This window comes from Rhinolophus sinicus, chromosome 13 (assembly GCF_057876585.1).
Source record: "Rhinolophus sinicus isolate RSI-liver-muscle chromosome 13, RSI-T2T, whole genome shotgun sequence".
Lineage (NCBI taxonomy): Eukaryota > Metazoa > Chordata > Mammalia > Chiroptera > Rhinolophidae > Rhinolophus > Rhinolophus sinicus.
This window is the reverse complement of record NC_142513.1, coordinates 8,114,303-8,142,298: the sequence shown is the minus strand read 5'-3', so window position 1 is coordinate 8,142,298 and position 27,996 is coordinate 8,114,303. Positions and strand designations below refer to the sequence as shown.

Here is a 27,996-nt window from a genome sequence, read left to right as displayed (position 1 = left end):
CAGCCTTCAGGGGACCTCAGCCTCACCTGGGAAGCCTGGGGGATGCACATTTCTAGGTCCCCCCCTACACCCCCCCCCAACTCTGATCGGCGGGTCTGGGAGGAAGCCTGAAAATCTGCATTTTAACCAGCTCCTCACAACCCTCACCACTCGGTAAATCTGTCGCAGGCAGTGCCACAGCCCCTCAAAACCTCAACAGGTCATTGCCATCTCCGAATAGAAGACGCAAAATATCTACCCGTCCCCTCTCCGAATGAGGGAAGCCCGCGCCTCGGCTGCCCTGGGGCTGCCAATGCGGGAAAGCCACAGCAGGTGGCAAGCCCCGCCTGCTAGGAGGCTCCTTTCCTCAGACGGTGGGGAACGGGGGGAGTTCCCCCCACCCCCACAGACCAGAAGGCGCCCCTCCCACCCTCCTGCGGCTGCTGGTTCGGGTCCACCCCGGGCGGGAGAGGAAGGTGGCCGTCTCCCGGCTGCGACCCGACCCCGCGGCGGGCACGCGGAGGAGCCGGTCTCCCACCCCAATAAGTCGAGCATATCGGGGCACCCGACGACTGCTCCACGCGCAGAGCACGGTTTGCTATAAACCAAACCGTAATCACAACGACAAGGAGAAATCAGGAAACAATACAACGGTCAAAAGGCATGGCCGATCCTAATTCCGCGCGCCTGTAAACAGCGCTGGGCAGGCCCAGCTTCTCGGTGTTTCTAAAGGGAGGTGGGCGGGGGCGCGAGGCAGCCAAGCCCTTGGGCCCAAAGGAACTGGGTCGCGCGGGGGACCCGGCCCGGGGCTGGAGCCGAGATGACCCCCCTCCCCGCCTGCCCGTCCGGCCGCGGGCTCCTGGCGCCCGGCGCGGCCAACCTGTCAGGCCCGGCCAGACCCGCCCGAGCGCCAGGCTCCGGCCGCGCGCGGACAAAGAGGCCGGCCCGGGCCCCGCTCACCCGGCGCGGGGCCTGCTGTCCATCCGCTTCTTCTGGCGCACCGGCTGCAGCGGGATGTTGTCCGTCATGTCGCCCGCGCCTCCCGCCTTGGCTGCCGCGCCCCCCGCGCAGCCTGGGCCGCCGCCCGGTCCGGCCTCCGCGCCGCCACCCGCCGGCGCCGCGCCGCCCCGGGGGAGGAGGCGGCGGCAGCGGGCGGGCCTGGCCCGCAGCGAGGGGGCGAGCTCGCGAGCGCCGGGCCACGCGCGGAGCCGCCCGCGCGGCCCGACCGACGGACACGGGCGCACCATGGACCCGAGTTCCGCTATGCGCCCGCTCGCCCCGCGCCAGCCGGGGGGGCGGCCGGCTGTGTCCGCGCCGCCGCCGCAGTGTCCCCGCCCCCACGCGCGCCCACCCGGCCACGCGCCCCCCGCCCACGCCTCGCCGTGCGCGCGCGCGCCGGGCCACCGCGCCCCCACCAGCATCTGACAGTCGCCAGCACTCACGCAGCCCCTGCCACACTCACCCATCACATTACATACATTCTCACATGCTCACTCTTGCACCAACATGCACATTCATACGCACACACACGTTCATTCTCAGCCGCTCACTCCCCAGCATCCGACATTCATAATCACACATGTACACCTGCACACACACCTGCCATGCTCACTCCCCAACAACTGACATTTACAATCACACACGCACATCTGCACACACACACCCTGCCACACTCCCCTCATGTACTCACATGAGGGTACATGGGTCACCCTCATGTACCCACCCTGGATCTCAGGCCTCACACACGTGCGCCCCCAGGAATCACGATCGCAGAAGGGCACACCCTACCTCCCTCCACTTTCCCTCACCCACCATCCTTCACCAGTGCACAGCCTCACTCTCACACCTGGATCCCTGAGGGTCATAATCACACATGCACACATACACCTGCACCCTTTCATTCTCACACTTGATCTACCTCGGGGGCTTATACATGGGCCCCTCTCCATCACTCAAACCACAATTCACATCTCACACACACCCCCAACTCCTTCACCCAGACCCACATCCACAACTCATTCGCTCTCCCACACGCTCCCACAGTGTCCAGGAGCCACTGACTTTCCAAGGGCCTGGTAAAATTTTGAGAACAGAAAGAAAATGAATAGTGGTGAAAGAAGAGTGAGGGAAGTTAAAAATCCATACATAATTAAAGAGCCTCTCTAAATGTGACACCTTATAAAAGAAACTACGGCAACTAAAGTAAACGTTTAAGTCCGTAGTTACATCTGTATATTTCACGTAGGGTGCAGGTGCCTTTTAATATGATTGCTATAAGTGAAACCACCAAGTATCTGTGTCAGGGGCCCTGGGTGAAGGAAGGAGGAGCTGGGCGGATCCCAAACCAAGAAGTGTGACTTATCTCATGTCCTGATGAAGTTCCTCAAGAAAAGAAGCATGTCCTTAGGAGTTGCTGCATTGCATCTTTGAAAGGAAAACAGCATTCTTTAGCTAACAGACCTGGTCCGCTTTGCTTTCTGCTTTCTCTCCTACATCTAGGATGGTACATGGCAGAGTCTGTGCTCAGGAAATGCCTGTTGAGTGGAGGAAATGGTTAACACCCTGACCCCCCCCCCCATTATGGCATCAGAGTAGGCCCCACCCTCTATCACCTGTCCCCTCTCAAACCCCACCCACCTTAGATCCGCTAAAAACCCCAGATCCTCTTGTCCACTCCCCTACCACACAGGGTAACAGAAAAGAGCAAAAGAGATGGTGACCCTTTAACCCAGGAACCCCAAACCCAAAACAGCTGGGGTTCAAAAGCCATGAGCTACTGTTTTTTATCAAGCACCTAAAACACACATTTAATCTTCCCAACAGCCTTGCCAGCTAAGTCTAAATAATCACACCCATTTTACAGGTGAGGCAATAGAAGGTCAGAGAGGCCTGTGCAAAGCCACACGGCTAGAAAGGAACTGGGCTGGGCTTCAGACCTGCTCTTTCCTGCTCTAGAGGGCAGGACAAATGGCCTCCTGTGACCAATTAAATCAGTTATGACACTCCAGGCACCAACTAATCCCGATTCTGAGTATCTTCAAGCCCTTGTGGAGGCCACCTGTGGCCACCCACATGAGACTGTGCCCTCATTTTCTAAAATACAGAGTAATAATAGTAGCTTCCTTGTCTGGGATCCTATATCACTTCCACCACTTCCCAGCTGTAGAACCTGAGACAACTTACAAACTGCTGGGCCTGTTTCCTCATCTGTAAAAGGGATCCATTGGATTGTTGGGCGGATGAAATGAGTTCATCATGTAAATAAAGCAATTAGAAAAGTGCCTCCACAGAGAAAGCACTCTGAAAGGGTTATTATTACAGGGTTGTTGTAAGAATTCAGTGCAGTAATGGGAACACAGAAAGCGCTTAGTAGAATGAATGTTGCATGGTAAATACTTATCAAAGGTTAGCCATTGCAATTCCTCCTCCTACCACTAAGAATATTATTTTACCTGAATTAAAGAATGAACACCATAGTATTATCAGATGTCGCTGGACAAAAAGATTCTAGGTAGGTTTATTAAATATAATTTAATAATTTTATTATGTTTTTATTTATTCACTTACAGAAAACTTGAGCAAATAGTAAAGTGCTCTATGTATCCGCCCCATATCCACCCCTCACCCCAAATTCAGCAGTTTCCTTTATTATTAATATTTTGCGTTAGTGTGGTACATCCAGCTGAATCTTGAAATTTCCCTTTTGTTTTGTCTACACAGAGGGTGCCAAAAAAATGTATACACATTTGAAGAAAGGAAAACTGTATTAAAATTGTAATATTCAATACATACTGATAACAAAAGATGAATACAAGTCATGTTTGACTTCTGCAGTTACAAGAGGTGCTCAGAGTAGCTCCCATCAGCGTCCAGACACTTCTGATTACGGCCAACTACTGCTTGAACAATACTGACCAAAGTGTCCACTTGTATACATTTTTTTGGGCACCCCTGGTATTTTCTACTTCTTCTCTAGGGAACATGTATCACTTTTACAATGTTTTTCTTTAAATAAATACATTTTTTAAAGACCAGAGAGCCCCCTCTTAATCTCCAAAAGCAATAACATTTTCTTATAAAAAGAGAGGGGTAATTTTTATTGACTTTGCATTTTCCAAATTTTCTTCAGTGCGCTTTTATAATGGTTGGAGCAGACACTTTTTAAAAGACTCCTTACCAGCAAGGCAGTCCCCCTGGAAGAGAGGCACTTACAGGCTTTTATCTCATCCTGAGAGAGATCCAGACGCTTGAGTGAGTTAGAATCAGCAGCAGGGTCCAGGAAAGGAGCCCAGCAGGGGCAGTGACGGGATGAAGGCAGAGTGGGTCTCTGGAAGGACAATTTACTCAGGACCTTTAGGGAGGTCAACGAAAATAATTTCTCCCATCAGGATGGCCTGAAAGCCATCAGAGTAGTAAGCAAGCGTTGGGAAAAACAAAAACAAATGAAGTAAATAGAAGGGGAAAGAAAAGCTTCTTCAATACCATGTGTACCTATAGCTTCCCACCTGATACAGAAGGTCATTTGCTTCACTGCTTTTAAAGACCCCCCCTAGTTATCCCATCAGGATAAAATAAACCTTCCCATCCTTTGCTTCCTGCCTAGAGCACTAAGATTCCTTTCCATTTACTTTTTCTTTGCTTACAATAAGTTTACAAAAGATTGGAGGGTGGAAATGATAGGGAAAACAGAAGGGAAGAAATGCAAGTTATTTGGGAAGTTGTTCTTCTCCCAGGGTCACTTCCAAACATCCTTTGGACTTTTAAATAGAGTTTGAAGCTTTCTTTGAACACGTTGGCAAGGTCTTATCATCTCAATTGTGAAGCCCACTTTTAAGAGGTAAATTTACTTCCTGGTCTCATGTTAGCCTGGTTTAACTAATGCTTTTTTTTTTTTTTTTTTTTTGTATTTAGAAATAGTTGGAAATGGTTACAGCAAAGGGATGGGCTTTCTGTTGTTGTTTCTTTTCAGGCAAAAGTCTGAATTTTCATGGGTACCAAGAACATAAATCCCTAGACAACAGCCATACTTGACCAAAAGTAATTGCTTCTTTGGGCTTTTTAGGACTTTGACAGCTTTCAAAGCCAACCCATTTTCTTTGAACAGAAATGGGCATTCATACGCATTGCGATTATTTCACCATGTATACAAATTCCAAATCATTATGTTGTACCCCTAAAACTAATGACTTATATGTCAAATATACCTCAGCTTAAAAAGAAATACAAATTCTACCTAATCATAATTCCTATTTGGGTTCATGCCACTTGAACAGTGAGTTTACGGTAAAATGTACTTTAATTTTATATTCAAACATATCCCAGCTTTTCTTAGGTAATTCACTTTTAAATTTATACTTACTCCTTTGCCCTCAGTTCAAGCTTCCTTCACTTTTGGATACTTTGGAAAGCTAAATAATGGACACAGTCTCTGCCATTCATGAGTAATGTACTGCCTGCAACTTAAGAAAATAAAATAGGTGGCCAGAGGTATATTTGTTATGTATAAGTAATAATAGTAAAAAACAAAAAAAAGACATAGGCATTCCTAAGTGCTTGATTACTTTGTTTGGAAACAAGAGAACAGAACTAGGGGAATTTATGATAGGACCAAGGATAATTACTCTGTAAGAAACGTCCTTTCTCCACTGGAAAAAATGCCCCTTTTAAATGAATATGTAGTGGGTGCAGAATCCATAAAAATAAGTGATGCCAAGAAGAAGTAAGAAAAGGTGTGAATTAGCTGCTGTAGTGTTTCTGACCTTAATCACGGGTTCAGCCAAATACAGCTTTTTGATGGGCCCCAAATGGGCTTCCCCAACACCCAAGGGACTAGAACCAGCAGGGTTCTCTTATTTTGTAACTTCTGCCCACCTGCACCTGAATGTCCTGGGGTGTTTGTCCGAGGCAGAGGTGGAAAAAATGTACCTGAAGGAATCAATGAAACATGGGAGCCCCTGCTGAAATTCTCTGCTGCTTATGTGAACTTATTTGAAGACACATAAAAATTACCCCTACTAGCCTAGCTTTTAATTTTTTTGTAGTTTTATAATTTTAAAGCAATTGATCAGGGAATGATGAAATATGCTATTGCCTGCATGCTCCCCTAGTTTATGGGCTGCAAAGAAAAATGAACTGTTATCTTCAAGATAAAGGAACTGCCCACCACTGGGAGCCTCTCGACCCAGGTGACGTCCTCCATTGGTCTCCATGGATTGAACCTAGAGAATCCACCTGACCCAGAGTTGGGACCAATTCTGCCTAACCATGCAGGACAGTGTTGGTTTTCTGAGCCAAAGTGATGGCTACCCTATTTGAATGCTTCCTATGCCCCAGATTGTGTTTTCATGCTCTTAACTAATCGCACCATAATGCTATGAATCCAACATGCGTTTTGCAGATGAAGTGATCTGAAGTTCCTTAAATCATCTTGCCCTAGGGCATCCAGCCAAAGTGCTGACCTGGGACTTCTTTCCCAAATAAAGGACCAGTTATCTCATCATGACCCCATCCTTTACCGATGTGAAATGTTCCTGTATCATCTCCTTATTAATTTCTTGTTTCTGGACTTCCTCTATAACAGGGGTGTCCAAACTGCGGCCCGCAGGCCAACTGCGGTCTGCAATCCATTGTTAATTGGCCCGCAGCAAATTCCAAAAATATATTTAGTTTACTTAAATAAACCAGGTGAGGCAATAGGTACTTCACCTCGAGTGGGTGGCCCAGCTGTTTGTGTATTTTACCGCATATGGCCCTTGGTAAAAAACGTTGAAAAAAGTTTGGACACCCCTGCTCTAGATGCTGACACGCGTTAACTTTCCTGTCTGGGCTCAAGCCATCTGCTGAGTTGTTAACAGGTCATGTTTGCTGTCGGAGTTGCCTTTGAAACTATTGAAAAGCTTCCTGCTAACGTGCAGCTACTTCAGTACTTTCCTTGTTGTTGTGGTTTAGTTACACCGTCACCTGAGAGAACCTGGCACTGTCAGACATAACTGAACGAACAGCCCTCCCCATATGCCAATCCCACTTGCAATGGCTTAGGGTTAAGTTGTGCCCACCCAGGGTGCAACTTTTCCGCCTGGAGGGGGCCCTGTATCCAAATGCTTCTACACCATGCAAACAATTTCTTTCCCAGAACACTTATTTTTAAACAAGTTCTGGGGGTGCCGAGTGAAGGCAGAGGGCCAAAGGGTAAAGGGGGAAGATTATTCTTCATCCCCTCCAGTTGTACTGAGACATAACTGACATATAACTGGCTGTTTATTCTCAAGTCCAGACGTTGAGATTCCCTTAAATCATCACCGATCAGAGCAGAGTTCTGAATACACGGAATGCACAGAGGAAGACGCAGGAAGGCAGGCAGGTCTTATGTTAAAAGGGTAAGTTCTGGAGCAGCTGTATTGCTGAACTTCTGGGCTCCATCAGCTCAGATGCTGCACTGTGGTGAGGGTGTGCTCACATCACAACCTACTCTTCCAGAATGGGCTTCCAAGATTAGGGCTGAGAAGACACACTTGTGGACACACGTACAAACACACATAGGAACATTCATCATCTTTGTCCTAGCAATCCCTCAAGTAGGAACGTCACCTTAGTTCAAGTGCAAGAGAAACTATGCCACAAAGATGATCAAAATTGCTAACAGTTTGAGGGAAACAGGAATACTGTAGCAATAGCTAAGTAAACATCCTTGTAGTATTGCAGATACTTAAAAAGGATTAGCCAGAAAACGCGTTTTACCTTGCAAAGATGTCTAATGTATGTTGGAGAGGGGGAAACATAATTTTAAGTAAAATAACTTTCATACATTCGAATGTAGACATAAAACTTAACTGTGAATTAGTAATCAAGACGGAGAAAGGTGAAAACTATAGACACTTGGGACCAGGGCATATTCAATTAGGTACTTCCATTTCACTTATCTAAAGGATTGGGTTAGTCAGTGGAGTGGCTGCTTCACCCTAAATTTAGATGAGTCGAGGCCAAAGGACAGACAGATCTTCGGGGGTGTGGGGGTAGGGATGACGACTTCCATTTGCAAAGGCAACTGACATGCAGAGCTCACAACCAGTCAAAGGGCATCAAACACAACTTCCAGCCCTTCCCTGGAGGTCAAAGAATACACTCCAGGACGCTATGGAGCCTCCATCCATGCAGGTTGTCCTGGGGCCTGATGCTGGTTTTGCTATCGGGTTCACAAAGGCAAACAGAACCGTGGGCAAGAGGGTCCAGACATGAACCTGGTCTTCTGCTTGTCTTTCCCCAGTAGCACTTTCCCCACTACTATTTCTAAGAATCTTCCCTTGCAATCAAATGCCACCTCCTATGTGCCTCTCAGCCCTTTCCCTTCTAAGCAACCCATAAGTATGAGATGGTTAAAAAACTGTGTCTCTCTGCTGAGTGGCGTGTGTCAAGTCAGGATGGGCTGAGATGTAAGATAGTTAGGGCATAAATCCTCTAGGGTCCGAAGCAAACACACGCACAAGTTTTCTAGAATGAGATTACTCGAACAAAACTTTTATGTGTTGAACAGGAAAGATTCCAAGCGGCAAGTAGCTGTTTGCGTGCTTGAAACATGGGTCAAGCATGGATGTAACCAGATGTGCATCTTCATTCTAGGACCTGGGAGCGGAGCTGCGGGGAGTTGCATGAGGCACCAAGTAAGGATTCAAATTTAGAGCAGAAACTACCAGAAAAACATGCATACACGCCGGGTGGGGGAAAAAATATCCAAAATTTATTCTCCAACAGTCAGCATCAGCAGGTAAAACTACAGGATTCTTTCCATAGATCATACATTCACAAGGCGTTATTACCGTAACAGTGAGAAAGCCTCCGGTGTGTTCTCTGTAACAATATCCACTTCACAGTGTAAACAGGTACTATTATTGTGTTCACCTTACAATTCCAGAAGGAAAGGCACAACTTGGCAAAAAAAAAAAAAAAAAAAAAAAAATCTGGGGAACCTAAAGTCAGGTGCAATAATTAATTCAGAGACAAACTTTTGATAAGTCTTGATCTACATTTCCACACTGAGGGGGGAAAGACTTCTCCACCCAGAGAGGAGTGGTCTTTCCTTCTCCTTCCTCGTTAAACCGTTAAAGCAACGTTTCATCGTTTGCTTAATATTACATATACAAAAAGGGGATTTAAAAAAAAAAAAAAAATCACATAAACATCTTGAAGATCCAGCTGCTCCCACCAATACATCAACTCTTAGGTTTAAGACGGGGCCTGGGAACACTTCAGGGTTATCAAATAGGAAAAGAGAAACTAAGGCTACAAAAATAAAATAAAAATGAGGTAGATAAATTAAAGCTTTCATACCCAGGACGTGCCTGTTCCAACTTTGTAGCCTTCATGCAATACTCGGGGGGAAAAAATCTTCATAGTTACTTGGCATAAGTCACATGAAGGAAATTTTTTTAAAATTTAGTATGTGAACCTATAATAAGAAACATGCCCTTCCGTGAGTTTCTTTAAGAATGAAAACCCAGTTCTTCAATCGAGTAGGCACTGGCAAACTAAATTAAGTCACCTGAGGTTCCCTGCTCAGGTGTCCACCTCTCCTGGCAGTCAGGAAGAAGGTGGCATCTGGAAAGCATAGGGAGTATATTGGCACTGAGGGCTCCACCTGAACTGTATTTAAATAAGCAGCAACACACATTGACTCCCTAAGGACTAAAATCAGTCCATCTGAGGGCATCCTATTTAAGGTTCCAAGGTTGAAGGAACTGTCATTCTACAACCTTAGTTTTTTTTGGGGGGAAAAAGTACATTCAAAAAAAGAAAAATAAAAGATGGGTGCAGGGTTTGGGGGCACACAAAGCAGGCCCCTAAAGACAACAGACCTTGTCCATTTACCCACAATCACCAGGGCAGTGTACACTACCCAATCCCCCACAAGGCTAAGCAGCTGTCTTTTCCATTGTGGGTCAATAAGTTCCAACTTGAAATAGGTTAAGTCTTTGGAAATAGTTACTCCAGCATGTACAAAAGTTTTATGTCTAGTTTGTCGCAAGTAACAAAGCTACTTTGCAAGACCCGCTTCTTTCCAAAATTAAAAAAAAAAAAAAATTAGTCTGTATGTTTTAGTATGAATTTTTTGTTTGTTCTTTTGTTTTTGTTTTTTTGCAAAGCAGCATAGCAACATCGTGATTGTAGGACTTTGCCTGAGGTTGTGGTCACAACTGTAAACATCATTTGCACATCAGTTAAAAAAAACAACAACAACAACAAAAAACCAAACAGGAGGAGATGGGTTCTTTAAAAACAAACAGAAAAAGGTCCAGTTCTAGAGAGGTCACTGCATTTCTCCATCCGCACGGGCTCTCTCTCTTTTAGCTTAGCTGACTGCAATCTTGTTTTCTTCCAGGAAGTGAGGAAACTGGTGTTTGGGAACGCTGTCAGCAGCCCCTGGTTTTTCCACATCGGCACTGAGAGCGGACTGGGAGCCATCCATCTTGGAGACAGTGGTGTTATTCACAACGGAGCTGGCCCCCAGCGACACTGGGAGAGTAGGAATGCCTCCGCTCTGGATGACTGATATCTCGTTGGTCTTCATGGCCAGGCCACCGTTGAGCATGGTGGTGTACTGGTTCCACACGGCAGGGTCCACATTCACTGAAGGGGCCATGATTTCCTTGGGAAACATCTCGGGGACCCTCTTTCCATCTGTTCCTAACAGAGCCATGGTGTTCTCGATGGCCAGCTTCCTCCCTCGGCGTGCAGAGCTATTGTTGGCCCCATGCGTCATATAATGGACCTATGGGAAGAGGGACAGAAAGGTTTCCACCCAAACAGAGATTTGACTGTGTGTTGGCAAGCCACAGTCAGCCTGCATATGGGTTTGGTTCTACCCAGACAGTATTTTAACATAGTTTATATTTAAAAATGAGACTCCATATGTTTAAAAAAAAAAAAAAAAATCCAAGTATCTGGTCTCTTGGGGGAGGGAAAAAAAAAAAAAAAAGAAAAAAAAAAATCAGATGATCTTACTACCTACTGCTTCTTCAGCCCCTGGCCTCCTTTCTGCAATTATTTTTTCCAGTCTGGCTTTTGACTTTTCAAATCCCTTTCAGCTTCTTCAAAAAGAGTTGAAGAATGTGGTAGGTACTGGGTTTCTCAGGCCTTCTCATTTCATCTTCACTGACATCCTTAGAAGTTTAATAGTTATTATCTCATCGGGCTCAGAAGTGACTTCCTCTTAAATCATTATAACAAGCTATTAAGATGTTCCGGGCATAATTTTGAAACACTTTACTACGTAACTCATTTACTCTCCAGGACAACCGGAAGTCGTCATTACCATGACCCCCATGCCTGGGGAACCGAGGCCCGGGGCACCACGTGGACAGCAAGAGCAGCTCCAGACCTTTCCTGGGTTGATCCCAGGGTCTGTGAACTAATTTAAGCTTTATTTCTGGAAGTCGGTATTAGAGATGAAGTTACTTCATGTTCCTCCTCTGGCAGTTTTGGCAACTAGACTAAAAAGAATATAGGTTGTTTTTTGTCATAAGAAGTACTTTGAATTTACATGACTACAGTCTTTTAGGTCAACTTTAAGATGAAGTTTCAACCTTGATTCTGACTACCAAGAATTCAACAAGTAAGTGTTCTACTCACTGGAGACGGAGCGAGGTGTCCCTAGAGGAACACACCTGGCACACACAGGAGGCAGGGCCCAGATGAAAACCAATTCCCATCCTCCGCTCTTACGCAGGCCCCTTTCAGTCCTTACAAGGGAGGGTCTCCTCTTCCTCTCCCCCCCATGAAATCTTAGTGGAACCAATTTATCAAACAATAGGCCATTCTCAGGAAGGACCCAGCTGCTCGGTTTTAAAAGCAAGGCTGATAACCTGAAGACCTTTTCCTTTTTAACTCCAGTGGTACTGTACTACATGGTATGTTTAACTCGTGGTATTTATTTCAACCGAGCTGGCTAGGAAAGCAAAACCAACATACAGTACAGAGTGGCCAGCAAGCCTGGCCGCTATAAAATCCACAAATGATTTATTGATAACTACATTACAACACATCACCAATACCATCTGTTTCCAGACTGGATTTCCTACACCTAGCTAAACGATGATTGAAGGGTACTATGGTCTGCCCAATTGGAGGGACAATGACCCAAGCCAAACTTTATACTAAGAGACAGGACCAGAAGAGAGCATGGCTCCTGTTCCTAGATGGCATCACTTGTAAAATACATCATCATTTTATGTGCCACTAAGATTAGGGGGGCAAAAAACAATTACAGACACCGCCCGCAAGAAGCATGCCAATTTTAGAGATGTTGTGATGTGAGAAAATACACTGCTACAAAAGAATACGGCAGGAGCCAGTTTTGAGAGAATATCCCATTCGCTCTTAATGGAGGCTTCATGATGAATGATAGCTCCTTGCATCTCTTGACCCCGAGATGCTGCTCAACACCTAGCCCCCATCCCTGCTGACACCCTGAAGCAACTCACCTTCAAGTTGCCTTTGGTGGTGAAAGCTCGCCCGCATATGTTACACACGAAAGGCTTCTCGCCGGTGTGAGTCCGCTCGTGAATCTGAAGCGCGCTCGCGGATGAGAAGTTCTTCCCGCACCGCGTGCAGCCATGTTGCTTGGCCTGTCGGCGTGGCTGGGCCGCTAACAAAGGTGTCATGCCTGGGGACATGGTGGCAGGTCCAAACGCACCGGGAACTTCAACTTTGACATAGGTTGGTTGGGCGCGGACAAATACTGATGGTAGGCTGCTCCGACCTAGGACAGAGAAAAAAATCCTGAACCTTTATCATCCCACTCATTCACTCTTCAAACCAAAAGAAAAAAACCAGCCTTGAAAACAAGTGCCCACTGTTTGAGAGCCTGGAAAAGGCTTTCAAGGAAATTTACACCACAAGCAGCTTTCCTTTTGACTTGTTTACCTGAGGAGAGAATAATGACACTTAGGGAATAAACACTTAGGGAAATTGACCACTTGGGTGTAAGGTATGGGCAACACATAAACACATGCATCCAAGTTCAAGTTCCTACATAGTTACTTTTAAAGTCATGCCCAGGCGCCATCCTCAGATTCTACGATGCGGCTGTTCCCCCATTTTACCACTAATGACATCAACAGGCACCCCAGTTTATATGTGCATTTCAAGTGGGTTAGATTCTTTTTTACCCCTCAAGAGTTATTCATTTGTTTACCTTGCATTAGGGAACGGGACCTCAGAATCAAGCAAGTTTGGTTTATCTCAATGGCTAAAAACCAGTGCCCACTTGCTCAAAATTCTATTCTTAAGATTACCCACATGTCCCCATAGGGCTCACACACAAAAATCAATAAAAAAGTACGCTGTCCATAGCCAGTATGCATTACTGTCATAAATAAAGGCATGTCACTACTAGGATAGAGGAAGTTGTTATTCCCCTCTACCCAGAAGTACAGAAAGGCTAAATGCCCTACAGAGGAGCTGCTTCACATATATCATACTCTCCGTTTGTCAAGTTCAACCCAGGTTCCTTTCGGACGACCTCGTGCCCAAAATGGACATAAGTTAAATCCAAAGCTCTATCACCTTCCATCTCAGTGCGGCTGTTCTCCGAGCCGTCTGCTTTGCCGCCACCATCAGGAGACCTGGACTTGATACTTTCTGCTTGGCTATTGGCCGGGGAGAGTGCCTGGAAGGACGTGGTCTCCAGGACGTCTGGACTTCGGCTCTGATACTCCTGGTCTCCCATCACTGAGGACGATGAGTCGTTGGTCAAGCCATCACTCTCCACCGAACCATTTTCTCTGCTGGTCTGCCTCTGCAGGACAAGAGGAGCAGGGCCCACCTTCCCCGGGGCGTCTAGAGGAGCCATCATGGCAAACCCTAGAGTGGGTGATGCTGAGTGGACGCTGGAAACAGGCATGGGGACCTTCAAGGAGCTGCTGGGGGCATCCTGGGAACCAACTTCATCCACATCAATGCTTTCGATGACATCGTCGTGACAAATGGCACTTGTGCTGCCACTCTCACCGACCATCACTGGCTCGGGACCCGTAAAGTCACAGGGATTATCGGGCAGGGGGGTGTTAGGAATCTGACCCCCCATATGCATCCGAATATGCTGCTGCAACATGACCGCGTTGGTGAACTTCTTCTGGCAGATGGGGCACGAGTGCTGCGTCTTTATGGATGTGTTGGTTCGGTGAACCCCGAAATGGGTCTTCAGGTTGCCTTTGGTGGAGAAGGCTCGGTCACAGATCTTACACCGGAATGGCCTCTCCCCAGTGTGGGTACGGTAATGCATTTTGAGGGAGCTCTGGCAGCTTAAGACACGATGGCAAATGAGACATTCGTTGGGGTCGGTGGTGGCCTTGTCAATGTTCTCCACCAACTGCTGCAACTTCAGGGTCTCTGACCCTGGCTCGGGTGTCCCTCTCCCTTGGAAGCCACCAACCCTTGGGGAATTATGGTTTGGCCCCACCCCAGAGAGTATGGATCCATCCTCACTTTCTGGAGAAGGCCCGGGCTGCAGGTCGGTGGGCAATGGGCCACCCATGAGTTCCTTGGGGTTAGTCCCTGAAGAGAGATTCTGAGGTAGCCCTACGTGGGGGGTCCCTGTTACCAGGACAGGTTTGCTGTCTAACGAGAGACTCGCTTCATCTATGGGGACAGGTACAGAGAGTGCATAGGGAATGCCATTGCCTGCCGCCATTTTGTCGTGGAACTCGGCAAACAGCTGGGGGTTTGCCTTCACCTGGGGATGTCGATGAAAGTGCACCTTGAGGTTGCCCTTGGTGGTGAACCGGTGGCCACAGACAGAGCACACGAAGGGTCTCTCTCCAGTGTGGGAGCGCAGGTGGATCTGCAAGGAGCTATCAGTCCCAAAAACCTTGCTACAGTACTTACACTTGTGCCTGTAGAGGGCGGCCTCGTCTTTGGGTTTCACATCCACCGGGGAGACGTTGGGTGGCTTCCCTTTCCCTTTCTTGGATGGGTCTATCGCCACCGTGGAGAAAGGGCTCTGGAAAAGCACGGAGCCCGGGGCCTGAGGTAGCAGAGCACCTGGGAGGCGGGTGGGAAGCCCCCTGGACCCATCGGGCCTCAGAGCGAAGGACACCAGCCCTGGGGACACAGAGCTGGTGGCGGGAGGGATGTTTGCATGAGGTAGCTTGGCTTGTTTCAAGGCATCCAGAGACAGCCCTTGGCTCCCAGCAGCTTTCTGGCTGAGCAAAGCCACGGCCGCAGAAACCTGCTGGGACATGTGGCTGCCTAATGTCTTCAGGGTGTCAGCTCCCGCCACGCCGGAGTGGAGGGCGTGGGAGGCCCACATGTTCACCTGAATTCGAATCTGCTCGGTGAGCTGGATCTGCTGTAGCTGCTGCTGCTGCAGACACAGGATCTGTTCCAGGACCCACGGGATGCTGTTGGCACCAGGCAAGGGGGCGGGCAACGCGTCCGCACTCCGCTGATTCACTGCCACCTTGGTGCCCCGTAGTGCTTGGAGAGTGACATTAGTAGTGGCCATTTTGCCTTTGGGTAAATAGCTTAAGTCCTGGGGTGTGGGCGGCAGGGCCGTCTCCGTCTTCAAGTACAGAACAGACTCCGCCCCTGGCTTCTCCTTCATGTCCCCTGAGCTGCCGGCCTCCTCCCTGTGACTGTCCTTACTGCTTGGACTATGTGGCTGGTGGCTCAGCACAGCCCCGGAGAAGTCATCGGAAGGCACCGGCCCCTCACTGTCGTTCATGATGAGGACGGGTGGATTTTTAGTGCAATTTTTCTTGTGTTCTAAGAACTCAGAGAAGCTGAAGAACTCCGCACAGCATTTCTCGCAGACGTGAGTCTCCTCCCGACGAGGCCTCTTTACCATCGCTCGGTCCCCATTCACGTCATCACCAGTGCCTGGGTGGTTCATTGGAGCACCTGTGACAAGAAAGCAAAAGCTAAGCACTCTGCCCAAAAAAGGTTGGAGGGGCAATGTCTCAGGAAGAACCACGACTACTCACAGTCTTGGGGGTCAGTGTGCAGCAGGCAGAATGAAGATGTGTAAGGGAACTAGGCATCCAAAGGGTCTGGATGGACTAGCCACTTGTGTAGTGTGGGTCAACTAATATTCCCCCCCCCAAAAAAAATATGGCTACGTACTAACCCCAGTACCTGTGCAGGGACCTTATCTGGAACAGGACCTTTACAAATATAACTAGGGTGGGACCCAAACCCAATGCCTGCTGTCCTTAAAACGAAAGGGAGATTTGAGACAGAGAATGAGGCCATGGGAAGGAGTAACGTGGCTCTAAACTAAGGATTGCTGGCGTAAGGAAGGTAGGAACCAACAAGGCAGGAAGAAGGCAGGGGACCGATTCTCCCTCAGAACCTGCAGAAGGAACCGATCCTGGTGACACCTTGACTCCGTACTACTAGCCTTCAAAAACAGCGAGAGGATCAATTTCTATTGTTTTTAAGCCAGCCAAAGGGGAATTTTTACAGAAACATGTACAGCAGCAAAAAGTTAAGTCTTGGTTCACCCACAGTGCAAAACTATGGAGAATTTCTGTATGCCCTGACGTGAACAGAAGTTAGGTGAAACAGGCTGTAGAATAGCTCGTAAAATGTAACCGTTTTTGTTTAAAACAGAACCTGTTTGAAACGTACAAATGGGGGTGGGGGGGCAGGAAGGATCCACATCCCTCAAATAAATTACTACTTTTTAAAGCAAATTAACATATTTTGCCCTATTTCTTCTTGGGTGATTCCACTTCCTAAAACCATGGGTTTTTTTTTACTGAAAAGTCCAGGGAGAGTTTGAGGAGGGGTTGACCTTGAAACAAAATGTCTTTCTCTTGAGAAGATCAGCAGATTTGATCTTTCCACCTCTTCTATTTCTAAAGTGGTTCTTTCACATTTACACAGCAGCTTGGCCTTAGTAAATTGACTTTAATCTTTACCAGTTTCAGATCGGGTAATAAATAGGGCATTTTTGCAAAGGTCTGGCCTGCCAGGGTCAAGAAAACCAGTTAGGGCCAATCCACTGTGCACCTGTCAGTAACCGATTTCACGTGGTGGGCTTAAGCCTCCGAATTCCTGTTCCACGTGCATAACCGTGACAACCTCGTATGGCAGCTGTCTGGGCTAAGCGCTTGCATGCCTACCGTGTACCTGGCACCCATCCTAGGATCTCGGAAAGGTGTAGAAACTCTTAGTATTCAGTGAACCTCAGTTTTTCCACCTCTTCTATTTCTAAAGGTTACATAGCTGGGCAACTACCATTAGGGCTACTGAGAACAAAACAGTCATTGAATGACTAATTCATTGAACTATTTCTCACCTCCTACTGTGCGCAAGGCTGGGGCTAGAAATCCCGTGGCAAATAGGTAAGCCTCCTGTATTCTGACTGGGCACCTCTAACTGCCCATATATACATTCTACATTTATTAAAACCCAGGCATGTAGCGCCCAGCACCTCCGTTTGAATTCTTCCTTTGTTCTTACACTTCCTATTATGTTTCTTCTGTTGAGACTGCAACTATCTTTCCTCTCACAGAAACCCCAGCGCAGGACAAGAAAGACTGGGGAATCAGGTTGGGGGGGGGGGGGGGAGACTAGAACACCCTTTACCACCTTGTTGGGAGGCCCAGAAGTCACTTTAAGTTAGGACGTGAGGCAGCCCTGTACTTCCAGGTGGAGCTCAGCAACCGTCGCTATTTTCAAGAATCAAGATAATAATATTCATCAATTCCCAGAACTCATAGATAGCCATCTATGGGTACACTTTCCCAAGACTTGAAATGCTGCGCTGGTGGGGGTGTTAAGTGGCATAAAATCTTTCTGGAAAAGCAATTCAGGCAGTTATGTGTCAAGAACTTTAAAAAGTTGAACTTTTTAAAAAGTTGGTCTTGGGAGAGAAACACAGGTATTAGTAGGTGCATATAAATAGATACAACTTCTCCAGAGGACAAGCTGGCAACGTCCTCTTGGTGCCGTTCTCCTTTGACCCAGCAATTCCCTTGTTAGAAATTTACTTTCTGTAATACAAGGATACATTTCTCATATTAACAGCAAAAATAAAAATGGATACACTTTGGTTTATCATTAAGGTTCCGATGGCGTAAATTAGGGTATAGAAAAAAGATTATGGGCAGGGGCCGGTTAGCTCAGTTGGTTACAGCGCGGTGCTCTTAACAACAAGGTTGCCGGTTCCATCCCCACATGGGCCAGTGAGCTGCGCCCTCCACAACTAGATTGAAACACCTACTTGACTTGGAGCTGGCGGGTCCTGGAAAAACACTTAAAATAAATAAAAGTTAAAAAAAAAAAGGAACGAAAAAGATGATCACTTGTAGCCTACAAAAATAAAGTAGATTTACATTTTGTGCTGCTCCATAAGACAATTGCCCACGGTTTGTTTCAGGAGGAGGGAAAAAAGGGGAGAGAACAGGATGTATATATAATGTGCTCCCGTTTATATTGCTGATAAAATGTGACTATGTACATGGGAAACTTCTGAAATAAGAAAAACTGTGACTAGTCTCTAGCTATTGGAGCATGAGCCTGGGGGTTGGGGTGGAAGAGAAACTTTAATCTGTGTACACTTTTGTACTATGGTTTCTTTTTAATTAGCATGTTTACACCGTCTGTCTTAGCCATTCTACTTCTGGAAATCTCCAGTAAAGCTCATGTAAAAATGCCCATTCCACTTTGTAAGGGTCCAAAGAAAAACTACCAACCTCCTCCAAATAACAAAACACACTTCAGACTCGTGGTACCTTAACTCATTATCTTTGCAGCCACATGATCAAATAAGTCTTTGTTCCCAATTTGAAGATTTGGAAACTGAGGCTCAGAAACAAGTAGCTCAAAGTAATTGATAACCAGAACAGAAGAGCAGGTATTGTATTCTGAAATACTATTTAAGAAGAACACTAAAATTAGTGGCCTAATTTATCATTGTTTCTTTGAGAGCAAAGTTTCTCAAACATGTTTTCAATTCATTCCTCCTATGGAGGCTTTTAAGGCATTTTTTCCTAATCTCTCCCCCTACCACCATGAAATTTTAATGCCACAAATATATTGTGTATCTGCTCATGCACTGTGGTCCTTTGGGAGGCCACAAGCTACGGTAACATCCATGTTTTTGTCTTCCCCCAAGAAAGTTTCCACCTCCTGGGGGACAATGTTCCTTCATTGAAAATGCAGGTTCTAAAGCTGACATTCATAAACTGGGGTCCATGAAATTAGGAAAAAATGTTCTTTACTGTCACTAATCTGAACTAAAATTTAACATTTAATTACGAGTGTAGCAACATACCACAGTGGTATTCACAGAACCTGTGAGCTTGTCATCAATAGAAAGCAGATTTTCTTTCGATGTTAATCTGTCTGCTGCATTACAGGAAATTCTAGGTTACCTGGATCTTCCGGTGTTCATAAAGCACGTGTCACTTTATCACAAACTTTTTCATTTTTGATAACTGTATCTCGATGCGATTTATTTTCTTGGTATCTCTTATGTATTTCATTTTATGCATCTAAGTACATTCTGTTGAGAAGGGGTGTATGGCACAAAAAAGGTTAAGCTCCCCCGCTCTAGAAGGATCTAACAGTTCCCAGGAGTGATTTACAACCTGAATACCAGCTTGCCTTCACTGTATACACAGGCTTGCCTCTTCTGTAGCCTCGAAACCATACCAGCCACATCCCACTTGAGTCTTAAAACAGCAGGAGCTCTGTTTGCTTGTGCAGTAAAAAGTACTTCTACATCCAGACCACCATTGGCAAATACTGAAACTGTATTTGCCCAAGAGAGGACTCTCTTATGAACAATTGCTGGGTATGCTTAAGTGAACCCTTCCCAAAAGGAAAAAAAGCAAAGTTCAGGGGGATGACACAGCAACTAGTTCTTCCACCCTCCTACCCCACCCCCACCCCGAATTTTAGGAATGTTATCTGCCAGCATCTAGTTATCCAATAAGTTGGAAGAATGCAGTAAACCCAGCAGGGGTCTTAGATTCAATCACTGCCAAATGGATAGAAAATACCCTTTCCATTGTATAGGAAGAAAAGCTCATCTACCAGAGGCCAATCAAATTCTGGGGATGAGAAATGCTTTAAAAAAAAAAATTTATCTTGAGAAAAGCATTAGGACTCAAGTTTATCTCCCCCCTCCCAATTCCTACATTACAAAGAACCATAATGAGTAGATTATCTAAATTAAACAATTTCTACCCTCTCCCCACCCAAAGGGTAATTACCAAAAAAACAAAAGGAAATTGAGACCTCCATAAGTATTGAACCAGTTGAAAGCAAGCACCTTTTTACCAGTTTAATTTTACACCTGGATTCCACAATCCAAGAAACACTTAAGTCACAAGACTTTAACTCAATACACTGATGGCTAATTAGAGCAATAATTAAGTTTCTACTTAATAAGGAGCTAAAAAAAATTCTTCCAGTCTAGGATCAAAATTCTCCACTGAAAAGGGGGAATAAAAAAATACAAGAATGAAAGAATTAAAGAAGGCTGTATAGCTGAGGTGTGTGCCTCAACTGGATCTCATCTTTTAAGCAAATTTGTAAACTCCAAGCAGGCAGGAGCTTCTGTGCCCTCCTTCAGAGCCCCCAGAACAAAGCCTGACACAGACACTCAATTAATTTAAAAAAAAATAAAAATAAAAAAGGCGGTGACTAGAAGTATAGCTCTTGTCTAGATGTAGACGCTTTTAAAATTGTTCAGATGCTTTTACAAAAATAATCAAAAGTACAACAGGTAAGTTAAGGGTGATGAAAAAGGGAACTTCTTGACTCCCCCGCCAAGGGGAAAAAGGCCACAGCACCAAATACAAACTGCCTTATTTCCAACTTGCTTCACAGGGACCTCTTCACCTAAAGCCTCCAAAGGCACATCTCAAAAAATTAAAAGGCAAGAGAGACCATCACTTAACCAGCCCCCTCAAAGGAACTGACAAAATCCTGCCTCATAACCAATTCCTCCCAACACACAGCCCCTTGGATTCAGAGGAAGGCTACAATCCAACAGGACAAGGGAACCACCGGGCTACAGCTTATTCTAAAATGAGTACAAATGAGAATTACAGATAATGTCCTTAAGATCCCCTGCCTGGTCTCTGGCACACAGTAGCTACAGAGAAAACTGCAGAATTATCTCAATTGGCAGTTCAGCCCCATCTTGAGACAATACGTAAATAAAAACAAAAACAATGCTATTTTGAACAACATAAGTTAGTGACCGTGTTCCCGGGACACAGTGAGGCCTCTTCTATAGTTGAAATTAAACAGGACACTGTATCTCCACTGTATCCAGCAAAACCCCAAAGCTCAGAGACCCAAGCGGGTCTCAAGGTTACACCGCTGACTCACACACACCCACACTGGAAGGCACATCTCACTCTAAAATCTTACCAAAAATCTTACTTCATTTAAAAAGAGGAAGTGCAAACTCAATCTCCTGCCTCCCGAGATGGGTCCCCAACTCCCCACCGGTGAGGAAGCTAGCAGAGAGCTCTGCTTGAATGCCCAACTATCTTGGCTTGTGCAATTTCTTTTTAACGGAACAAAAGGGGCTGTGGGCAAATTTTAGCCCCTCTGCCTTTGGGAAACAGATCGAAACACAGAAAAGTCGGCCTGAAACATTAACTAACGCTATCAACAAATTCCCCTCTCCCTCAATTAAAATGGGAGCTCCCCGAGTGCCCTATTCTCAGAATCCTTACAGCCAATGTAGGTCATTTCAGTTAAGAAACTTGGGCCAGGCAGTTATTTGAAACTTGGGAACCTTAATCGTTGGAGGTTGTAATCCAGTTTAGCACAAAGGGCATTTGAAAGTCTTTGGAGAAAATGCTAATTTTCCTCTATGAGTCCCCTGACCACCTGCAGATTTTTTGATCTACTAATTGGTCACCAAACTTCATTTTCCTCCCTCAAAAACTATTTTCTTTACAAGTGTCTCAAATTGGCTTTGCAAAATTAGACCGGCCGACCTTAATTTAAAAAGAATTACACATATTTATCTACTTATCTATACCTATATACACACATACAAACACAAGCTGCTCAAATTCGAAATGCAGCCGTTAAAATGTACTGCTTGGGAAAACTACCTTCCGTCCCATGGCGGCAACTGGGGACTGCAAACACATTCTATGATCGAGAAATTCTTTCCAAGAATGCCAATGGCATATTATACCAAGCACAGCAGGGATCGCGAAAGCAACTGGTTGGAGTCCCCAGGGACGCCCATCCTTGGCCCAGCCCACCGTTCTCCATTCCCCTCCACAACCCGTCCCATCAGGTGTGAGCCGGTACCTGCCAGGGGACCCGCCTCTCAGCAAAGGTTGCGGATCCAAGCTGGGCCTCCAGGGGGCGCCCACGCTCAACTCCGCAGTCCGCTCCAACCCAAGCGATCAATAGCGAACCCCCCCTCCACCCCCAAATAGTGGAGGGAGCGCACTGCCAGGCCTGAGACCCTAACCAGCTAGGGTTAACTGACTGCAAACTCCAGCCAGCGTTAATTTAAGAAGCCCCCCACCTTCGCGTAACAAGCTCCCCGTGAAGGTGCCAAATACCACCTAAAGTCCCACTTGTGTGCGCCCACCCAAAATGAAGGGGGAAGGGGAAAGGAGGTCAGAGCAGGACCAGGGGAGGGGTCAGAGCCAGGAGCTCGCCCCTCCCCTCGGGAGGAAGCGGGCAGGAGGAGGGTTAACCCTTTTGTTCCAGGTGGGCCAGGCGACGAAGACTCTCCACGCTCCCTCCACCCCACCCCCCAGGCACAAAGAGAGTCCACCCTCCTGGGACCTCGGATGTGCGCTGCCCTGACCATCAGACGTCCCGAAAACGCACAGCCTTCCCCCTCATCGGGCCCATCATCTCTTTAATTCGCCCTCGAAAAAGATTATTTTGGGGGAAGTAGGGATTTACATTAACCTATTATAAAATTGGGAAATATATTAAAACCCTCCAAGAAAAAAAGAACAGTAGTCAAAAAGCAGCGGCCGTCTTCCCATCAGAGTTCTGTCTTGGAGTATCTGGGGTGGCCGCACACACTCCGGCCAACGGTTGAGAAATTAGAAAGCAGGCGGGGAGAGGAGGGAAGCGACCAACAAGGCCCAAGAGGTTAAAAGCGCCCCCTCCCCCCATGCCTCCGCTAAATTTATCAGGCGACAATTTGGCGGGCAGGACAGAGGGGAGATAGTGGGAAATCGACTCGCTCCTAAGCCCTCCTCGGTTAAGTGACTAGGAGGAGGGGAGTTTTCCCGGCCGAGAGACCTGGGGTCCCGAACTCCTCAGGACCGGGGAGACTCTGGCTGCGGAAACGTGGGCCGGGTCAGCCCAGGGAGTTCGCCCTGGCCGCAATCGCCCAGCCCTCGCTCGACTTCTCCCCTCTGGCCCCCGAGGCGCGCTTGTGGAAAGCCGGGCGCCCCAGAAAAGTCATGCAAAATGCCAGGCCGGTGCACCCCAGCGGGATGCAGTGCGTCTGCGACCCCGACCCCTGGGGGCCCGCACCCCTCCGGCTTGCCGCGGTTATTTTAGGAAGTCGGAAATCAAAGATGGCTGGAGGTCAGGCCCCGAAAGGTTAGGGCGAAGATCCGCAGGCAGCGTAGCCCGGGAAGAAAAAGAGATAACCAAAAAAGAAATTTTCAAAAAGGGAAATATTGGGCTCTTCTCCCCCACCTTTTCGGACCCTCCAATACTCTCCGCAGCGCGGGTGGCCGGCACCCCAGATCCTGGGGGTGGGGAGAGGTCGCGCCCCCTCCCCCCCCTTGGCCAGGGAGGGGCGCGAGCAACAGATCGCCCTCCCCCGGGGGGGGTCTTCCACGGGTGCGCCGCTACTCCAACCTCCTAGAAAAGCCCCCAAGGGGTGAGAGGGAAAGGGTGGGGACCCCCGGGGTCTTTCTTTTAAAAGCGGCGCCAGGGAGGGAGGAGGGGAACCTAAGTTACAAGTGGGGGGGAGATTACCAGTGAGGGGATTGGAACCAATTAAGAGAAGGGCAGAGGACAAGGAGAAGGGAACCTTTCAGGAAAGAGAGGGACAGAGGAGAGGGTGGGGGTCAACTTTACAATAAGAAGGGAGAGACCTGGGGGTGAAACTTACACAAGTGAGGGAAAGCGATAAAAATGTAAAATTAACAAGGGCGGGGGGGCGGGGAATGAAGCTGCCTCTCTTCTCTGCAACTGAGTCCCCAGATCTCGGTTCCAGAATCTGCACTGGAAGCCGCTAGCTCCCCGAAGCCCGCGCCTTCGAGGGTCCCGCGAACATGCCGGAAACTGCGCGCCCCGGCTGTGCGCCCCCAGCCCCACTCACCCGGTTCCCCCGCCGTGGGCGCCCCTGGGGCCGCATCTGCAAACTCTGGGGCCGGCTGCTGCGGCTGCTGCTCGCCCTGGTCCTCCTCCGAGTTGATGTGTTGGGGCTTCGCCTGCTTGCGCCTCGACATGGTGCGAGCATCGGGGCGCCGGGAGAGCTGCGGTAATTTGCCCACTCCGCCACAAATTCCTGGAGTTGGAAATTTACCCCCCTTCGGCCGGAACGCGCATGTCCCAGTAATTATTATTATCAATAATGCATTGCGATTTATCATGAGCCCTGACAGCTGATTGGCCTGAGTCCAAGACCTCAGAGATCATTTAAATAAGCCCTCATTGATCAGGGAGGGGCGAGGCATTCTGGGCTTTGTAGTCCGGCCCTACTTGCGACAAAGGCGTGTTCGTCGGGGGAGCGCAACTAATTAGCATCCGGGCTCAGATTGGCTGAATCTGGACGAAATGCGGGGGGGTGGGGGTGGGGGGCGACACATCCTTCGCCCCAGCTATTTGAATTCTTGGAGAGAAAAAGAAAAAGAATTGTGTACTTATTAAAAAGTAGGGACTTAACGTAAAAGTTTTGGAACGAGCGTATTTGGCAGTGTGCTCCAAAAATTACTTTTGTAAGGTTGATATCCGCACAAGCCTGAGAGGAAGGTCTTCTCAGTGGCATAGTTTGGCTCAGTATTTACATCTACCAAAAAACAAACAAAACTGAGATGTGACCCGAGTCCCCTTCCATCTTCATTTTGATTGAAGTGTTTATATTGACATTCGTGATGACTGAAGAATAGTGGAAAGGGTGATTTATTCAACCTTCTAGGTCCATCTCAACTCTAAAATTGGCCTTCGAACTTGCAAAATTTCAGATTATCCCCTCACCATGATTTATTTGCGTTAAATGCTAAATAGCCCCCAGGATTCATATTCACAAGGATTGGGGTTTTTTTGTTACAACTCGAGCTCGATTTTGTTTGGGGGAGTTTTTCTGGTTCTTTTGTTTGTTTGTTTTTAAATGATGGGATATTAAATATAGAAAGGGCAGATTAAAAGCGAGTACAGTCAGATAGTATCAAAACAGCAAGCAATTGCATTTTTCCCCCACGGGAGCCATAAATGTCTGATAACATCATACTTTACAACTAAGAATGCTGTTCCATATCCCATGGAAACACAATGGGCAGTGTCAGAGTAACTGGCTGCTACTAAACTAAACATTATTGGAATTTTTTTTTTTCAATACAGACTTTATTATGGAAAAAGGTGTATAATTCAAAGTAATTGTACCATCCCACTATGGCGATATTTGGAATTTTCTAAAATTGTGTGTTTGAGTATATTATATGCATACACGGCTAAACAGTAAATCTCTATGTATTTAATTCCACTACCTGCCTTGCACAATGTAAATGCTCAATAAGTATTGAATAAATGTGAAATCTTCAGCCTTGTCTTTGATGGGTGTTTCCATGGTGCCTCTGGGCATTCGTGTTTATTTGGCATTTACTTTATTGTAAGAGACTGCAACTATAAACCCTTCCTCCACATTTGTGCATTGCATTTTCTTGATTAGTTATTCATCAGCTTCCCAGCTTGTAAAAGTTTCTTGTAAGCTCATCAGGAATGTAAGCAAAATACAATGCGGGGCCCATAAGCATGTTCACCTGGGTGTTTGGACAACCCAAGGCAGAAAATAAATCAGCTTGATGATCTTTTTGATATTCAAGGCCATCAATAAAAACTTATTTGAAGAAAGGAAGGCTCACCTCTAATTTTTTGAGTCTCTGTTTGAAAATGTTGTGCATTGTTTTATGTAAGTCCCCTAAAGCAAAAAAAGGTAGAATTACAGTCAACAGCCAAAGTTGGAAAGGCAAGAATTTAGTTTAATAATATATGGAAGCCTTTAGAATTCTCATTCTGAGTAAAAAGGCCAATTAACGCCGGCTTTGCTGACTAATCTGCTTATATTCACAACACCTTTTCTGTGTAGGATAGTGTGGCAGGAGATGTGATTTACCAATCTATATGAATGTACAGTAGGTTTACAACTCAAGAAATATCAGTGGTTTAAGGAAAACTTCATTTAAGATATAGTTGTTTATATTTATTTATTTATTGTAGTTGGTAGTAGTTAAAACACACTCACCATTTCTACTTAGAACAAGGTAATAAAATTGTGCCACTGAGTCTCCAAGTGGTGATGATAATAATAATTGATGGAGCCCCTAGTATGTGCCACAGACTCACTAAATGCACACGTTCCCATTTGACTTTCCCAGGGAGATGGGCATTGTCCATTTTGAAAATGAGGAAACTGAGGCTCAAAGATGGGTAAGTAACTTAATTAGGAAGTGTCTGGGCTGGTGGTCAATCCCTAAGCCTGACTCCAAAATTCTTCCTATCACACCCCCCTGCCTGTCATCCAGCTGTAGCTGAATGTAGACAAGATGGCTAAATAAGAAAAAATTGTGGTGACCGAAAACGTGTGAAATTAAGCCTGTCCTAGAAAATCCAGGGTTTGTAGACGTCAGTTCTACAAATACATAAAATCAAAGGGAGATTTTCCTCAAGTGGACCCCTCCGGTGAATATCATATCAAGAAAAGAAAGATGCAGTACACATTTTGAACCTACCTCCAATTTACGAGCCGGAGCTAATAAGTGGGAGGTGAAGATGGATCCTAGAACAAAGCTGAGGGTGGAGGGGTAGAAGACAAGTCCCTAATCAAAGGTAATTTTTTTTATCATTATTTAATATTCCTTAAACAACCAAAAGATCTGGGTGGGACCAGAGTTGGGGGAAATAAATGATCTGAGTAAAGGATTATATTAAACTTGTTAGTGCCTTTTGTTAGGTGACTGGGTTTCTATAATCCAGTCATTCTCATTCTTTGCCCCAGGCAGAAATTCACTTCTTGTTTTATCTTTCAGCAAGCAGTCTCTGAACACTAAGGCATTACTGTTTATAAGGCTATTTGGGATACATAATCCCATTTTATCCTCATTAAAATCCTTTTTTATTCCCATTTCACAGGTGGGAAAACAAGCTCGGATCTCCTGTCAGTACCTTTCCAGTACTCACAAATGCGTGCTGAATTGTACCGACTCAGTAACTTTTCAGTTAACGGATGGTGACCTCAGTGGAACGCAGATCTTCTCTTTCCACAAAGTCCCACCTCTGCTCTATTCTGCAGGGAATGTTCTTCCTAAACTGGGCATTACCTCATCCAAATGAGGTTTTGCCTATAAGTGTGAATCTTCTAGAAGCCAGTTCTTTCCTTTTACAGCACAGTTCAAAATTCATAATTACAAATTTAATTGTATATCCCCGTATTGCTTGTTTTTCACACTGCGGGCTCCACGAAGGCAGACACCTTCACCAATGTGTCCCTAGCATTTCATCACACACAGTAAGGAACACAGACGTTACAGTAAATAACAATGAGTGAGTCAGTGGTGAATGACTTTGGGAGCCTGAATATAAATAAAGTATTAGAAGGCAGTTACCGCTCTTGGGAATGTAAAATGGTGCAGCCATTATGGAAAACAATATGGCCGTTCCTCAAAAAATTACACATAGAATTACGGTATGATCCAGCATTTCCACTTCTGAATATATGTATATGTACAAAAGAATTGAAAGAAAGGACATGAAGAGATATGTGTACACCCATGTTCACAGCAGCATTATTCACAATAACAAAAGGTGACAGGAAGCCCAGAGTCCATCAACAGATGA

At 46.4% G+C, this 27,996-nt stretch overlaps 2 protein-coding genes across 2 annotated transcripts in view; both read right to left on the bottom strand.

Annotated features, from left to right (window-relative positions):
- The window catches only part of ATP9A (ATPase phospholipid transporting 9A), a 115,618-nt gene extending 114,327 nt beyond the window's left edge, over window positions 1-1,291 (bottom strand). The window contains exon 1 of the mRNA XM_074318096.2: window positions 940-1,291. Within this exon, the coding sequence (XP_074174197.2) occupies window positions 940-1,226 (287 nt within the window). The 5' untranslated portion in view covers window positions 1,227-1,291. The remainder of the gene's footprint in view (window positions 1-939) is intronic.
- Window positions 1,292-8,691: 7,400 nt separating this feature from the next.
- On the bottom strand, window positions 8,692-24,519 carry SALL4 (spalt like transcription factor 4). Its single transcript, XM_019726109.3, has 4 exons — window positions 24,263-24,519; window positions 13,537-15,870; window positions 12,453-12,730; window positions 8,692-10,741 (listed from the first exon to the last, which is right to left on the bottom strand). The coding sequence occupies exons 1-4, from the start codon at window positions 24,390-24,392 to the stop codon at window positions 10,322-10,324; spliced, it is 3,162 nt and encodes a 1,053-aa protein (XP_019581668.2). The 5' UTR covers window positions 24,393-24,519; the 3' UTR covers window positions 8,692-10,321.
- Between the last annotated feature and the right edge of the window lie 3,477 nt (window positions 24,520-27,996).

Excerpts from the sequence above, each read along its gene's own strand:
- SALL4 (XM_019726109.3), bottom strand. The coding sequence starts at position 24,392 with ATGTCGAGGCGCAAGCAGGCGAAGCCCCAACACATCAACTCGGAGGAG. Across the intron at positions 15,871-24,262 it reads GCCCACGGCGGGGGAACCGG|GTGCTCCAATGAACCACCCA; the intron begins GTGAGTGGGGCT and ends TTCTTGTCACAG. Across the intron at positions 12,731-13,536 it reads CAGCCGCACTGAGATGGAAG|GTCGGAGCAGCCTACCATCA; the intron begins GTGATAGAGCTT and ends TCTCTGTCCTAG.